The sequence below is a fragment of the Dendrobates tinctorius genome, unplaced genomic scaffold, assembly GCF_039654945.1.
Source record: "Dendrobates tinctorius isolate UK_male_01 unplaced genomic scaffold, ASM3965494v1 ptg000241l, whole genome shotgun sequence".
NCBI lineage: Eukaryota > Metazoa > Chordata > Amphibia > Anura > Dendrobatidae > Dendrobates > Dendrobates tinctorius.
In genome coordinates this window covers 15194473-15210021 of record NW_027361908.1, presented here as the reverse complement: position 1 = coordinate 15210021, position 15549 = coordinate 15194473, and the positions used below count along the sequence as shown (strand labels likewise).

The 15549-nt window shown below is 45.1% G+C and overlaps 1 protein-coding gene across 1 annotated transcript in view; it reads right to left on the bottom strand.

Moving 5' to 3' along the window:
• PTPRQ (protein tyrosine phosphatase receptor type Q) overlaps positions 1-15549 on the bottom strand; it is a 794911-nt gene that overhangs the window by 581503 nt on the left and 197859 nt on the right. Inside the window, exons 11-12 of the mRNA XM_073556964.1 lie at positions 10355-10554; positions 2125-2368 (exon numbers count right to left, since the gene is read on the bottom strand). Of these exons, the coding sequence (XP_073413065.1) occupies positions 2125-2368; positions 10355-10554 (444 nt within the window). The remainder of the gene's footprint in view (positions 1-2124; positions 2369-10354; positions 10555-15549) is intronic.

Here is a 15549-nt window from a genome sequence, read left to right as displayed (position 1 = left end):
AGTTTGGGGCCACCAACCTTAAGGAAAAGGAGAGGAGGTGACGACTAGAGGGGAAATCTTTTTTTGTGGAGATTCTGGACATTGAATAAACAGAAAAAGAAAAAGCAGCAGGACAGAATCAGGGTACGCAGAGTCAGCTAAACATGTCGTTGGCAGAAACTATAACTGTCACCACCTGAAGGATGCAGTGGAGAGAAATAGCCGACCTGACACCAGAACGAGGCAGAGAAAAGTTAACCCTTGACATGATCAGACTGGGAAAGTGAGACAGGATACAAAACCCAGTCTGGATCATGACAGGTCATATATAGTTGTGTGAAAAAGGGTTTGCCCCCTTGCTGATTTTCTATTCTTTTGCATGTTTATCACACTTAAATGTTTCAGATCACCAAACAAATTTAAATATTAGAAAAAGATAACATAAGTAAACACAAAATGCAGTTTTCAAATTAAGGTCTTTATTATTAAGGATAAAAGATATCCAAACATACAGGGGCCAGTGTGGAAAAAGTGATTGCCCCCCCACCTTAAAACATAAACTAACTGTAGTTTATCACATCTTTGGGAAGCTACGTTCAAATTCCCTAGCCTCACCCATGCCTGATTACTGCCAAACCTGTTCTCAGTCAAGAAATCACTTAAATAAGACCTGCCTGACAAATTGAAGTGGACCAATCTTCAAAGGCTAGAAAACCAAGCCGCAATCTAAAGAAATTCTGGAACAAATGAGAAAAAAATTAATTGTGATCTATGAGTCTGGAGAAGGTTCTAAAGCCATTTCTCAAGCTTGTTTCTCCAGCGAACCACAGTAAAAGCCATTATCCGCAAATGACGAAAACATGGAACAGTGGTGATGGTGAACATTCCCAGGAGTGGCTGACCTACCAAATTTACCCCAAGAGCACAGTGATGACTCATTCAAGAGATCACAAAAGACCCCACAACAACATCCAAAGAACTGCAGGCCTCACTTGCCTTAGTTAAAGTCAGTGTTCATGACTCTACCATAAGAAAGAAACTTTGCAAAAAAGGCCTGCATGACAGAGTTCCAAGACAAAAACTACTGATGAGCAATAATAACATAAAGGATCGTCTCAGTTTTGCCAAAAAACTTGATGATCCCCAAGACTTTTGGGACAATGCTCTGTGGACTGACCAGACAAATGTTTAACTTTTTGGAAGGTGTATGACCCATTACATCTGGAGTAGACGTGACACAGAATTTCAGAAAAGGAACATCATATCAACAGTAAAATGTAGTGGTAGTGTGATGGTCTGGGTCTGTTTTATGGTTTCAGGACCTTGAATACTTGCTGTGGTACATGGAACCATGAATTTTGCTGTCTACCAAAAATCTTGAAGAACATACGGCCATCTGTTAGTGACTTCAAAAAGAATCGCACTTGGGTTATGCAGCAGGACAATGATCCAAAACACACTAGCAAGTCCACCTGTGAATGGCTTAAGAAAAACAAAATTAAGACTTTGGTGTGGACTAGTCAAAGTCCTGACCTTAATTTGATTGAGATGCTAAGTTAAGACCTGAAAAAGGCGGTTCATACTCAGAAATCCTCCAATGTGGCTGAATTACAAAAACTCTGCAAAGGTGAGTGGGCCAAAATTCCTCCATAGCATTGTAAAAGACTCATTGCCAGTTATTGCAAACTCTTGATTACAGTTGTTGCTGCTAAGGGTGGTCCAACCAGTTATTAGGTTTAGGGGGCAATCACTTTTTTCACACAGGGCTCGGTAGATTTGGATTTCTTTTTCCCTTAATAATAAAGAACTTCATTTTAAAATTGCATTTTGTGTTTACTTGTGTTATCTTTGTCTAACATTTAAATTTGTTTGATAATCTGAATAATTTAAGCGTGACAAACATACAAAATAATAGGAAATCAGGAAGGGGACAAATACTTTTTCACACAAGTACAATACAAGTTAATTCTAAGGTTCAAACTGAATGTGAATCTATAAATTTAGAGATAGAGAAGAATCACAATGGACAGAGTACCTATTATGCTTGTTAATGGTGCCACAGAAATTCTTGAACAATCAGTAATATAAAAATTATACATTAATGCCGCAGCTTAGATGATGATGATAATGTAAATTTTTACTTACCCGACTCTGGGGTTCTTACAATTGTACTGTCAATGTAGCCTGGTTCAATGGCAACAGCTGAAACCTCAAATAAGTATGTCGTATATGGCCTAAGTTGTCCTACAATGTATGTAATTGGTTCATTCCAGATGGCATTAAAGGTCCGAGACGTTATGGTTTGCAATGTAAGTGAAGATGTCGTAGTAGACAGCCCACGAGTTGATGAAGGGCTACTTGTGCTCCATAAAAATGATTCACTTTTTTCCTTCAAAGAAAAAAAATGTAAATATTCATAAATACTTATTCAACATACATTATAACTGCCCCATTGACACAAAATGACTATATTATTACTCCAGTAACAGTTCAGATCTTTATGTCGTTTCTTTACAATTTCTTACTGCATGTAAAATATTTCAGCCAAGCCTTAAAGAGTTATTCCCAAGATAGTAAGGCATGCTATGCATTATCCATATAATAAGGAATTATTTGCTGGGGATCTGGTTGCTGGATAGCCATCTATCCCAAAAATGAGACTCTGCATTTCTTTGTCTCCATTCATTGTCCGTGGAACTACCGGACAAATCAGATTAAAGAGTATGACTCTTTACAGCAATCTCATAGACAATGAATTGAGAGTATTCCTCCATTCCATTCAGACAGTGCACTGTAGTACCTGATTCCTGGGATCCAGGGCCCCAATTTCATGATGGGTGGGGGTCCCAACAGTCTGGACATTCAGCAGTCAGTAAGTTATCAGCCTGTACAAGTTAATATCTTGTGAATAATGCTTCATGACTCACAGAGCATTAGTTAGACTAAAAACAATTGTATCCTTTCATCAAGAATAGGACCAGATATACACTGGATTTTAGCCTCAGGATGTCATCAAACGTTTCATGCACTGACAGGAAAAATAGATCTTTAAAATAGCAGGTAAAGATGGGAGTCATCAGATGCACTTATAACGTGGCACAGAGTGGTAGCCATGGGCGAGGTACTCATCTCTTAAGCCCCATCACATTGCAATGGGTGTGTGGACTGGTGCTATGAGGGTGCTACGCCCTTGCAGGCTGCATGTTACTGATGACATTGGTTTGCCAGGAGGTAGACTGCCAGTTAAAAATAATCTTTTTACTCAGCAATGTCTGGGAAGGCATTATATACGGGAGATAGTTGGCACATATCTTGAGGAACATTTCTTGCACAATACGGAGTATTTTTCACACACAGATTCCTTCTTTTTTTCTCTCTTGTCCTCTAGCCTCACCACAGCCCAGCTCAGTAATACAGTCCAGTTTGTAAAAGTCCTATACTCAACCTATATTCTGCGTCCTTTTCCCCTTAGGCGAACTACTTTGCCAGTATGGCCGGTACTTATCACTACTTTTGCTGAGGCTCTGACTCTCACCCGGATCACTCTTAGTCTTATATAGGCTGTCCTGTTTAAGCCTGTTTGAGTTGTAAACTCTGGACTACCCTTCAAGGTGTCCCCTCCTAGGGCCCGTGTCCTAAAGATAATGCTGCTCTCTCGGTCACCTCTCTTCTCTCCGCTGAGATCTCGTTATCTTATGTTTCTGCTTCCTCTCTCATTAAGGACACCCACATCATGCGGTGCTGCTCACATTAGACCTTAGGTCCTTTCTCTACTGTATGTACACTGGGCGCTTTCTAAAGTTCTAACAAAAACTGTCTTTTGTTCCTTCAGCTTATCACCTCCAACTCTGGGCTGGTCCCCAACATTAACTCTTGTTTTCCCTACTGTCAGGCAGCATACAACATTAATATAATTAATGCAAGTTATCATTCACAATACACAAATTTTCAATATATTTTTTCTTCGGGAGGGGGGAATGTTGGGAAATATGTCCATCTCCTTACACACTCAAGCAGTCTCTTCGCATTCAGGGCGCATGCCTGGCACCTGAGCACTGAGGACTCTAGATGTCTGTGTCAATCATTAGTTTAGATTTCTTAGTTCTGAACAGAGATAGTAAAATTCAGAACTTTTTAAAGCCAACAGTGGGATAAGGTCACATGACTGTGTTCTCCGCATTCAATAAAATCAGTCCCATTATGCTAATAACACTCTGATCAGACTCTGATCATAGTGTGATCAGAGTTTGATCAGGGAGTATCCGATTATCCTGGCGGTGTGAATAGAAAAAAGGTTTCTTCACCTTCTCTATAATGTCAGTCCATGAAAATCAGGCTGCACTCGAATGTCATCTGACTTTTACCATGGACCCATGGACTTCCATAGGTGAATGTATTCCGATTCTCGGGGGCAAATCATGCATGCTGCGATTTATCCCTCTGACCAACTCAACGGATAGCACTTGTCCTAGTTATATGGTGGTCTAAACGAGGCCTTATTGTAAAAAAATTAATGTTCTGTTTTGCCTTAATCTATTGATGAATCATGTTGCAAAGTCATTTTTATTGCACAGTTCACTCTGCTAGGGATCATTCCCATTTGCAATCCATTTGGACGAGTGCAGTCAAATAAAAAAATCTCCCCGAAGTTTCTCTATGGTGCAGCTCACATCTGCGATTATTTTCTTATGCCTATTCGGCATGCGAAAACAAGCGAAGCATGCTGTGGTTGCACCCGAGACTCGGCTCATTCACACCCATATAAGTCTATGGGTGTGTGTGAAACATCGCACTGCACTCTGATATCACCCAAGTGCAGTGCAATATATGCAGCAGTGGAGATAAAGAAATTACTTTCTCTGTCTCCTCTGCAGCTGTGCTTCAATACTGTCATGCGAGAGGATTGTACCAGTCGCATGACACTCGGCTCCCACTTGCAACAGAGCAGCAGCTGAAGGTCATTAGCAAATCACATCTAATGCTCTCGTATGAGAGAATCATCGGATGTCATACACTAATGGGAACTCAGCCTTAAATAGAAACTCAAGAAGCAATAGTGAAATTGTGCTTATTTTCCTCTCCGTTGGAAATGTGTTCCCATTTCTCAGTATATTATATGGTAAAATGAATCATGTCAATCAAAAATATACTCTTAATAGCTGCGCTATTACGTAGTCGTACAGGCGGGTGCCCGGCAGCTGCTCTCCGCCCTCGGAAAGAGACTCACCAGCCTCTGCCTATACATGTGTCAGTCACTGTCAGAGGGAGGGAAGAATCCGCTGGGTATCTGCCTGTGCGACTAGTGTACAATGCAGCTATTAAAAGTATATTTTTCTCTGAAATGCCGCAGAGTTTAAGAGTCAAGCATACATTGCTGTGATTCTACAATCAGTGACTGCTGCCCACAGTTTGTGCAATAGGTATTGCGTTGCATTCAATGCATCCGCATACATCCACACGGCCTGCGTCCCCAATGCTAAAGATAGGGTACGCAGGCCGCATGCGGACATAGTCGGAGCTGACCGGAGGAGGTGTGGCAGTGGGCGGAGCTGCATGGAGGAAGTCCGCAGCCCTCCGCAGCTCGGCCATCCACAAATGTGAACCTAGCCTAAAAAGTATGTGTGGCGCCCCCAGGAGTATGGTCGCCACAGTGGCATTGCCTTCCTCCTAGGGAGAGTGATGTCATGCCTGGAAGCAATGAAGGGTCTCTCTGGCAGTTAACCATTACATGCAACACAGTTCCCACTCCGGGCCAGCAGAGGGAGCTCTGAACCAATACTAAGGGGAAGAGCTTCTTTCTGGGGGCCAGGAGGGGAAATTAGTCAGTTAGTGTGAGGAGGGCGTCGTGTGCAGACGTGGAGAAGAGCTGGGGAGACTGAGGAAAGTGGAGAGCTCAGTCCCAGTGATAGCGCATGATCTGGAGCCTAGTCTCCAAGGGTGTATGGATACTAAAGGTCCTGCACCAGAAACCAGAGGAATAGGAAGCTGTAGATTCCCTATTCCCACATAATCCTTGGAGGCACAACAGCAAGGGGTGAGCCAAGAGAGATAAAAGGAGACGGCTGTCTGCCATGCGAGTGAGTGTGGATAACATCAGAAAGGAGGAACTCCAGTGTAACTCAGTACTGGGAGTACTTCATAGAGAGCGCTAGTAAGGAGACTGCACAACCCATCTGCCAGAGTGATTCCTGATTTGTTCCAGGATATCCAGCTCCTGTGCCATCTGTACTCAGGACCCTGGACTGCCTTTGCCAAGTAAAGGTAAAGAAACTACAACCTACTGTGTCCTTGCTTTCTTGCTGCAACTTCCCTGGCACTGCTACATCTCTGTGCCTGACACTGCACCTTTCTTCCCAACACCCACCTACACTGCCCTGGGACTACAGCCCTGCCTGTGGAGGGCTATAACATCATTGCTGCACTACACCATCTGTCCCAGAGGATCTGTCTGCAGCGTCGGCTTAACATTTGCCGAAAACCACAGGTGGCGTCACGAATCATCTATTCATAAACTTTATTCCATCACTTCACTCCCTTACATGGACGCCCAGGGCCATGGACCGGATCACCGCTACTGTGACACTTCCCAGTGAAATACCGGCCCGGTACTGAATACCCCACTGCCCTGGTGTGCGATCCATTTTGGCGTCACAAACAGGATTAATGGAGCCCGGCATCCTGTGTGCCAGAGACTGTGTTTGGTGCTATAGACTGTGTGCGTAATTGGCGCCATTATCCCGCTGATTGGCGCGCGGGAAGAAAAGGGGGCAGACCTTCGTGGGTGGAGCCAGCCGAGAAGCGCAAAAGGAGATGAGCGTGCGGGAAGTGAGAAGCTGAGGCCTGCAGTTCCGGCGCCCCCTGATCCAGCCGAGGAGCAGCATCCGGTAAGCCAGCGCAACACCGAGGCCTGGCCCACGTTAACTAGGGGGGAGAGAAAATGTCTGAGGACAACGCCAATGCAGCGGCGGATGGTCCCGCTAACCTCCCAGCGCCACCAGATGCAGGATCCAGCGCAGCTGCGGCTCCAACAGCGCCACTGAATCTGGCAGCCAGCGCTGCTTCCAGGGCACCACAAGAATCAGCGCCCACTTCACTCCCTTAGGCCTCTTTCACACTTCAGTTTTTTGCATCAGTCAAAATCCGCCAAAAGGACGGATGGCGGATCCGTTTTAGTACTGATGACAATGGATGCCACCCGTCCGTTTTGTTGACGGACCCGACAAATGAAGAATTTTAAAGGAATCGCAGCCTGGAAAAAAGAGAGAGAAAATTGCGGATCCGTTTTTTTCAAAACCTGGCGGATTGTGACTGATTGTAAAAAACTGAAGTGTGAAAGAGGCCTTACATGGACGCCCAGGGCCACGAACCGGGTCACCGCTACTGTGACACATTCCAGTGAAATACCGGCCCAGTACAGAGTACCCCACTGCCCTGGCGGGCGATCCATATGCAGCACTCGACCTGTTAAATTATTAAAAGAACATGGTTCTCAGTGGTCGCCTAAGAATAAATCATCAAAATCAAAGATATCAACTTTCCAGAAAACCCCTTAAATTGTCATAAGGCAATAACTAAAATTTCAGATCATGGAACCCCACTTGTCTCATCTGCCTGAGTGGTGTTACAGTGTGAATGAGTTAATATTGAAGTCAGAAAAAAAAATATTTCAATTACCAGAAGAGAATATTTTTCACATAAGATGTTATGGTAGCTTCATATTGCAATATTTTAACTGTTTACTTGTTTTCTCTGAGGTCAATTGCAGACATACATTTACATCATTTACATGCATTATTTGCATTGTGTTCAAGGGATCTCCATCTCCAGTTTGGCCCTAGTCTAGGGCAAGCTCTTACGTATACACAGGAAGTCAGTCTCTGACTTCCTGCGTACTACAAAAATGACATTGCCACCTATCAAATCCTTTTTGTCCCTCTAAGTATTTTACCATATACATTTGTCAAATAGAAAAACAGCCTATCACGTTAAAATAAAATTCACTGTGTATTACAATCTTCAGCCTTTCTTGAGATATTAACATTTGTCTATTCTTTAGTTTATAGCTCATAGCCTTGGAAACTGGCCACCGCTGCTGGTTAGCAGTTGCAGACAAACGTATGTGCAGTAACTTACAGGCTCTTTTACAGTAAGAGTTCAAAATAATAGCAGTCCAATATGACTAACCAGATTGATCACTGTTTTTTGGTATACATTATATTACCATGAAACCAATTTACCAGTTGGTGCAGTAGATTCTAAGAAAACCACCAGACTCCGCATTCGTGATCTGCAGGTTTTTGAGTCTTTGTATTAGAATATTTAATTGAAAGGGGGTATGATCAAAATAATAGCAGTTCAATTAGTGAGGTCAATCATTCTGTGAAGAGACAGGTGTGAATCAGGTGGCCCTTATGTAAGGCTGAATCCAGGGCATGTTGTACATGCATTTCTCCTTGAAAGCCTGAGAAATATGGGTCGTTCGAGACATTGTTCAGAAGAACAACGTACTCTGAATAAAAAGTTGATTGGAGAGGGTAAAACTTATAACCAAGTGCAGACAATGATAGGTTGTTCAGATAAAATGATTTCCAGTGTTTTAAAATGGAAAGCCAAACCAGAGAGACGTGGAAGAACACAGAAGACTCCCATTCGAATGGATGGATGAATAGCCAAAATGGCAAAGGCTCAGCCGATGATCTGCTCCTGGATGATCAGCGACAGTCTCAAGTTACCTGTGCATACGGCGACAGAAGACGCCTGTGTGATGCTAATCTCTTACCAAGATGTCCCAGCAAAGCCCCACTGTTAACAAAAAGACATGTACTGAAGCAGATACAATTTGCCTAAACTGGCATAAAGAGAAATGGAGAAGGCTTTTGTGGACTGATGAAAGTAAAATCCTTCTTTTTAGGTCCAAGGGCCGCAGACAATTCGTCAGACGACTCCCAAAGTCTGCATATTAAACCACAGTACACTCTGAAGACAGTGAAGCATGGTGGTGCAAGCATCAGGATATGGGCATGTTTCTCTTAAGGCCCTGTCACACTTAGCGATGTACCAGCGATCCCGACCAGTGATATGACGCGGTCAGGATCGCTGGTGCATCGCTAAGTGGTCGCTAGTGAGCTGCCACACAGGCAGATCTCACTAGTGACATCGCTGGGGACGGGGGTCGCTACTTACCTGTCACACCAGGCGATCCTGCGTCCTCCCGCCCGGCTCCACGCGTCGCTCGTCGTCACAGCAGGAAGTGCCGCAGGAAGCTGATGACGAGAAACGGTCCAGGACGTTCTCGCGCGATCAGCGATAACCAGCGGGGGAGCCGGTCGTAGGTAAGTATCAGACACAGCGATATCGCTAGCAATATCGCTATAACGTCAGAAGTTATAGCGATATTGCTAGCGATATCGCTTAGTGTGACATGCCCTCTACTATGGTCCAGGACCTATTTACCGTATACCAGGGATCATGGACTAGTTTACGTATATAAAAATACGTTAAGAGGTCATGTTGCCTTACGCTGAAGAGGATATGCTCTTGAAATTGGTGTTTCAACAAGACAACGGCCCTAAACACACCAGTAAACAAGCAAAATCTTGGTTCCAGTCCAACAAAATTGAGGTTTTGAAGTGGCCAGCCCAATTCCCGGACCTTAATCCGATAGAACACTTATGAGGTGACATAAAAAATGCCGGTTCTGAGGGAAAGCCAACAAACGCCAAAAAGTTGTGGGATGTAGTGAAATCATCCTGTGCTGGAATAACAGTTGACAGGTGCCAGAAGTTGGTTGACTCTATGCAACATAGATGTGAAGCAGATCTAAAAAACTGTGTATTCAACTAAATATTAGGTTAGTGATTCACAGGAATGCTAAATCCACACAAAAAAATAGTACATCTTGTGAGTTGTAAAGACAAATACAGACACTGCTATTTTTTAGAACAGCGCAATGTTAATTTTTTTTTAATTTTCTGTAAAGTAGTTAAAAATTCTATACATTTCTCTTCATGTTTTGAATTGGAACACAGTGTGCAAAGTTCCCAATGCTGGAAATAACAACTAGTGTATAGATTTTGTTATTAACTCATGTTATTGAACACACTGCTATTATTTTGAACACTATTGTTTACTGAGCTTGTAAGCACCGCATTAAAGTTAGATGGGATCGCTAGAGCGCACTTTGCTCCTTCTCCCGGCCAGCTTCATCTGCACCGCTTATAACATAGACAGCAGTGGTGATCGATTTCTTAGGCACTGAGCTGTAAAAAAAAAAGTCAATTACAAGCGTACAAGATCGATCTGACAATACTCATTTTTAAAGATGGGAGTAAACCCTTTGAGTCAGGATATTATGTTGTACCTAGGATGAACTTACAGTACACTCTGGCAATGCTCCATTCATAATGTCTTCAACTTTCACAGTGGTATCTTTTACTATTGTTCCAGTCCTTGCATGTTTAACACTTATCTTGAAGCTAGTAATTTTTCCATGGGGCTGTCGAGGTAAAAACCACGTAAGATTCACTGCGGACGAATTAAGTGCTTCGACAGTAAGATTTACAACCTTTCCTGGAGCTGTAAAAAATAAAGGTATGTGTACATTAAAATAATTCAATTTGGTACTTGCGAAAAACAAAGAGCATAGTATATGGCAATAAAATGCAATACAAGAACGTCATTTTATTTATTTAGTCATCTTGTCGACGGTGGGACGGCTTTTATGCTATTTTTGATCGAAAACAGTACTACTAAGAACTCTGTTATTTAAATGCACTTTTTCTTTTTAATTACCATATTTTTCCTATTATAAGATGCAATTTTTCCCCTAAATTTGGGGGGAAATTGAGGGTGCGTCTTATAATGAGGATGCATTACCGATACCGTTGCTGCAGGCCGCAGGCTGGGATGAGTGGGTGTCGGACAGTGCTGCGGGCGTCTCCGGCGGTGCTGCGGGCGTCTCCGGCGGTGTGGGGGGCTCTGGCGATCTCAAAATTGCGGGAGGTGAGATTTCAGCGCTGAGATCTCATCTCCTGAGATCTTGGTGCCGAGATCTCCATTTGCGCATGCACCGCCCCCCCGCAGCCATTTTCCTGGAGTCCACCGCACAGGAAACCATGGAAATGCGGGGACTCTGGGTTTTCACAAATGTCGGCAGAGCCCCCCGCAGCACAGGAGCCCCCCACAGCACAGGAACCCCCCACAGCACAGGAGCCCCCCACAGCACAGGAGCCCCCCCCCACAGCACAGGAGCCCCCCCGCAGCACAGGACACCCGGCAGCACAGGACACCCCACAGCACAGGACACCCCGCACACCCCCTCATCTCAGCCTGCGGCCTCCAGTAACACTCCACCAGTAGCGACTCTTGGAACCCACTTCACTGCAGCCACCACACCCAATACAAAAATAAGACGCATGAATTATAAGAAGCACCACCATTTTATTAAAAAAAAGTTTTTTTCCTATTTTTCTCCTCAAATTTTGGGGTGCGTCTTATAATACGAGACATACTGCAGGGCTTTTGTTCATTTGGTCTCTTGTAAGTTTTGTATGTTTTATGGCCAATGTGAACATGCATTTATGTGTTGCATGTATATCAACTCAACCAAGCTCAATTTATGTGTTTTCTCTTTGTATTTTTGCATTCTGTGCAAGCTGGGGCGTGGCCTCTCTTCTCCTTCGCTGGAAATTGTATTTAAAGGTTTCCCCTGACTGGTGTTCACTGGTTGGGACCCGGTCCTTTTGGCTGCCCTTATTCAAACACTGAGGTCAACTCTAACACATGGTAAGGATTTACATATTAGACAGCGTAGGACCGTCCCGATCAGAGTTAGGGCTCATACTCACTTGCGAGAAACTCGGATGAGTCTCGCACATCAATACCCGGCACTGCCGCAGGCACTCAGGACCGGAGCATTCAGCTGCATAGAAATACATGCAGCTGAACGTTCCGATCCGAGTGCCGGCAGCAGTGCCGGGTATTGACGTGCTAGACTCGTCCAAGTTTCTCGCAAGTGAGTATGAGCCCTTACCTTGTCGACGGCTTTTATGCTATATTTGATCAAAAACAGTATTACTAAGAACTTTGTGTTATTTAAATGAACTTTTGCTTTTTACTTATTTAGTTACAGCAGGGTTTATGCTCATTTTGTCTCTTGTAGGTTTTTAAATTTAAACACAGGTTGTAAAATAACAAAATAGGTAAAAAGCCAAGGGGGTGAATACTTTCGCAAGCCACTGTAAAGCAATTTGGAAGAAAAAAAGAAAATTCGGGTATCTTTTCCCTCATGAACTTTGAATTTATGCGTGTAGTCAGAGTCGACTTTACACATGTTACATATTTTTTGGACAAATCGGGACCTTTTCTTTGTCAAATATTGCTTAAAATGCAGCCTACCCTTGAAGAAGATCAGAGGCTCATCTACATAAATATTTTTGTGGGTAGTGTATATGTGGGACAATTTGTCCTTAACCCCTTAACAACCAGGGGTATTTCAGTTTTTGTGTTTTAGTTTTTTGCTCCCCTTCTTCCCAGAGCAATAATGTTTTTCATTTTTAGTCAATATGGCCATGTGAGGGCTTGTTTATTGCGGGACAAGTTGTACTTTTGAGCGACACCATTGTTTTTAACATATCCTGTACTGGAAAAAGGGAAAAAAATTCCAAGTGTGGTGAACTTGCAAAAATTCTACAGCTGTTTTTTGGGTTTTCTTTTTTATCCTGTTGACTAAATGCTGAAACTGACGTGCCATTATGATTCTCTAGGTCAGTATGAGTTCAGAGACACCAAACATGTCTAGGTTCTTTTTTATTTAAGTGGTAAAAAAAAATCAAAAGTTTATTAACAAAAAAAAAATTGCGCCATTTTATGATAACCATAGCATCTCCATTTTTCATGATGAGGGCTTATTTTTTGTGCGCCGAGCTGACATTTTTATAGATACAATTTTGGTGCAGATACAATCTTTTGATCGCCCGTTATTGCATTTTAATGCAATGTTGCAGTAATCAAAAAACAATTCTGGCGTTTTGACTTTTTTTCTCGCCACGCCGGTTAGCGATCGGGTTAATTCTTTTTTATACGAATAGATTAGATTCTGAAAGTGGCAATACTAAACATATATTTGATTTTTTTATTGTTTTATGTTGAATGTGGCGAAAGGGGGGTAGTTTGAACTTTTACATTTTTTTATATTTTTTAAAACTTTTTTTACTTTTTGAATGCTTCAATAGTCTTCGATCGCCTCAGCAATACAGCTATGACAACCATAGAGGCCTGATGGAGACCTCTCGTTTTCATGCCGACGCAACAGTGACCCGTGATCATGTGACAAGGTCACCGATGGGTGGTATAAAGGAAGCGCTTCGGGTAAGCTAAGTAAAATGCCGCTGTCAGAGATTAACAGCGGCATTTAACTAGTTAACAGTCGTGGTTGGATCGCGATTCCATCCGTGGCTGTTGTGGGCACATGTCAGCTGTATAGATAAGCTTACATGTGCCCGGAAAGGTACGGGATCGGCCATTGAATCTGCACCTGTCACGCCAGCGCCACCATTACTGGCGCCGCCTGTCTCACCAGGTCCCGCTGCTGCTCCCAGAGTCTCCCCTCAGATCCCTTCTTACCGCTCTGGCCACCGCGCTCCACCTTCAGCCTCCCGTCCTGCAGCCCGAGGGATTCAGCACGTGGGGTCCTCTTCCTGTCCTGCTCCTGCTTCAGGTATGCACCTTAGGCCGCGGGCGCACGCCCTTCCCTCCTCTTAACCCCTTCTGTACCACCCCTGTGCAGCGAGCACCAATCTAGCTCCTGTACAGGGTATATCAGGCGGCTCCTCCCTCATGGAGGTGCCTGATAATCGTGTGCCTTTCATTACGGTACTCTGGCCCCATCTGGTCACACCTGTCTCCAGTCACTCCTGACTCCAGTCACTCCTGACTCCTGTTGCTCCTGACTCCGGTCACCTCCTGACTCCAGTCACTCCTGACTCCTGTCGCTCCTGACTCCAGTCACCTGTGACTCCGGTCACTCCTGGCTCCGGTCACACCTGACTCCAGTCTCTCCTGACCCACTGCCTTGCCTGACTCTTCCGCTCTTGAGCCGCCCCTCTTGGTACCAGCTGTCATGGTATTCGACTTCTTCGGGCCTGCTCCTAACGGTCCCTATATAGGGGTCGGCACCACCTGGCCAGCTCGCCCCAGGGATCCCGGTACCATGACCCAGAGGGTCCACTCTTGCTACCCATAACAGTGTAATCAGGCCATGGACCCCGCTGGTGCCTCGGCGGCTACCCAAAAGGAACTACTCTTTTTGCGGGAAAACCAGACCCGGATTATGACTTTTATGAAGTCCATGGACACTCGGTTATCCACCATTCAAACCTCCGATCCAGGGAGCGCCCCTCTGCTGGCGGGACTCCAGCAGGAGCTCGCACAGCAGCGTGATACATATCCTTAATTACATGGCATCTGTTGATGACCGCTTGCAGTCCCTGCAGTCGTCTGCAGCGGCCTCTGCCCCGTCCCGCGACTCTGCACCTCACCCACCGCCACGGTTGGGGAAGCCTCCTAGGTATGGCGGGGATCCGAAATTTTGCCGGGGGTTTCTTAACCAGTGCCGCCTACATTTTGAGCTGCTGCCACAGCAATACCCGTCTGATAGGGCAAAGGTGGCATTTATCGTGTCCCATATCGAGGGGGAGGCCTTGGCACGGGTGAACCCCCTGTGGGAGCGGGATGATCCAGTAGTATCCTGCCTACACGACTTCTTGGACACATTCCACCGGGTCTTTGATGAGCCCGGGCATTTGGCCTTCACCATGGAGTCCCTTTTCAACCTCCGACAGGGAACTCTTACCATGGGACAGTACGCTATCCGCTTCCGGACCCTGGCCTCAGAGCTAGGGTGGAATAATGAGGCGTTGGTAGGGGCCTTTTGGAGGGGGCTTTCGGGGAAGATCAAGGACGAGCTTGCTGGTCGGGACACCCCCACCTCTCTAGAGGACCTTATATCCCTGGCTACTCGCATTGACTTGCGGTTCCAGGAACGCTCCCGCGAGACTGTCAGGGAGAGGGGCCCGTCTAGGTTCAATCCTGCCCCCAGCCCTTGCTCGTTCAAACCGGCCAGTAGTTCTGCCCCAGAGCCCATGCAGGTGGATCGCGTTAAGTTATCGGAGCTGCGGCGCAGGGAGAGGTTAGAGCAAGGGTTATGCCTCTATTGTGGTGGAGCCAACCACTTCCTATATTTCTGTCCTGAGAGGCCGGGAAACTCCTCCGCCTAGGTCAGGTAAGAGGCCTTCCTAGGTGACTCTGTTCCCTCTCTACCCCTTACTATCTCAGCTTTCGTAGGTCGGGAGCGTAGATCTGTGGAGGCGTATGTGGACTCGGGTGCGGCGGGCAACTTCATTCGGATGGAAGAGGTGGACAAGTTTCGAATTCCTGTCGTCACCCTTGAAGAACCGCGTGTGATCACCTCTGTGGATGGCAAGCCGTTACCTGTCCCATCTTCACTGTCACTCTCGAGCTGGAAATGCAGATCGGAGCTCTCCACCGAGAGAGAATTGCTTTTTATGGTTT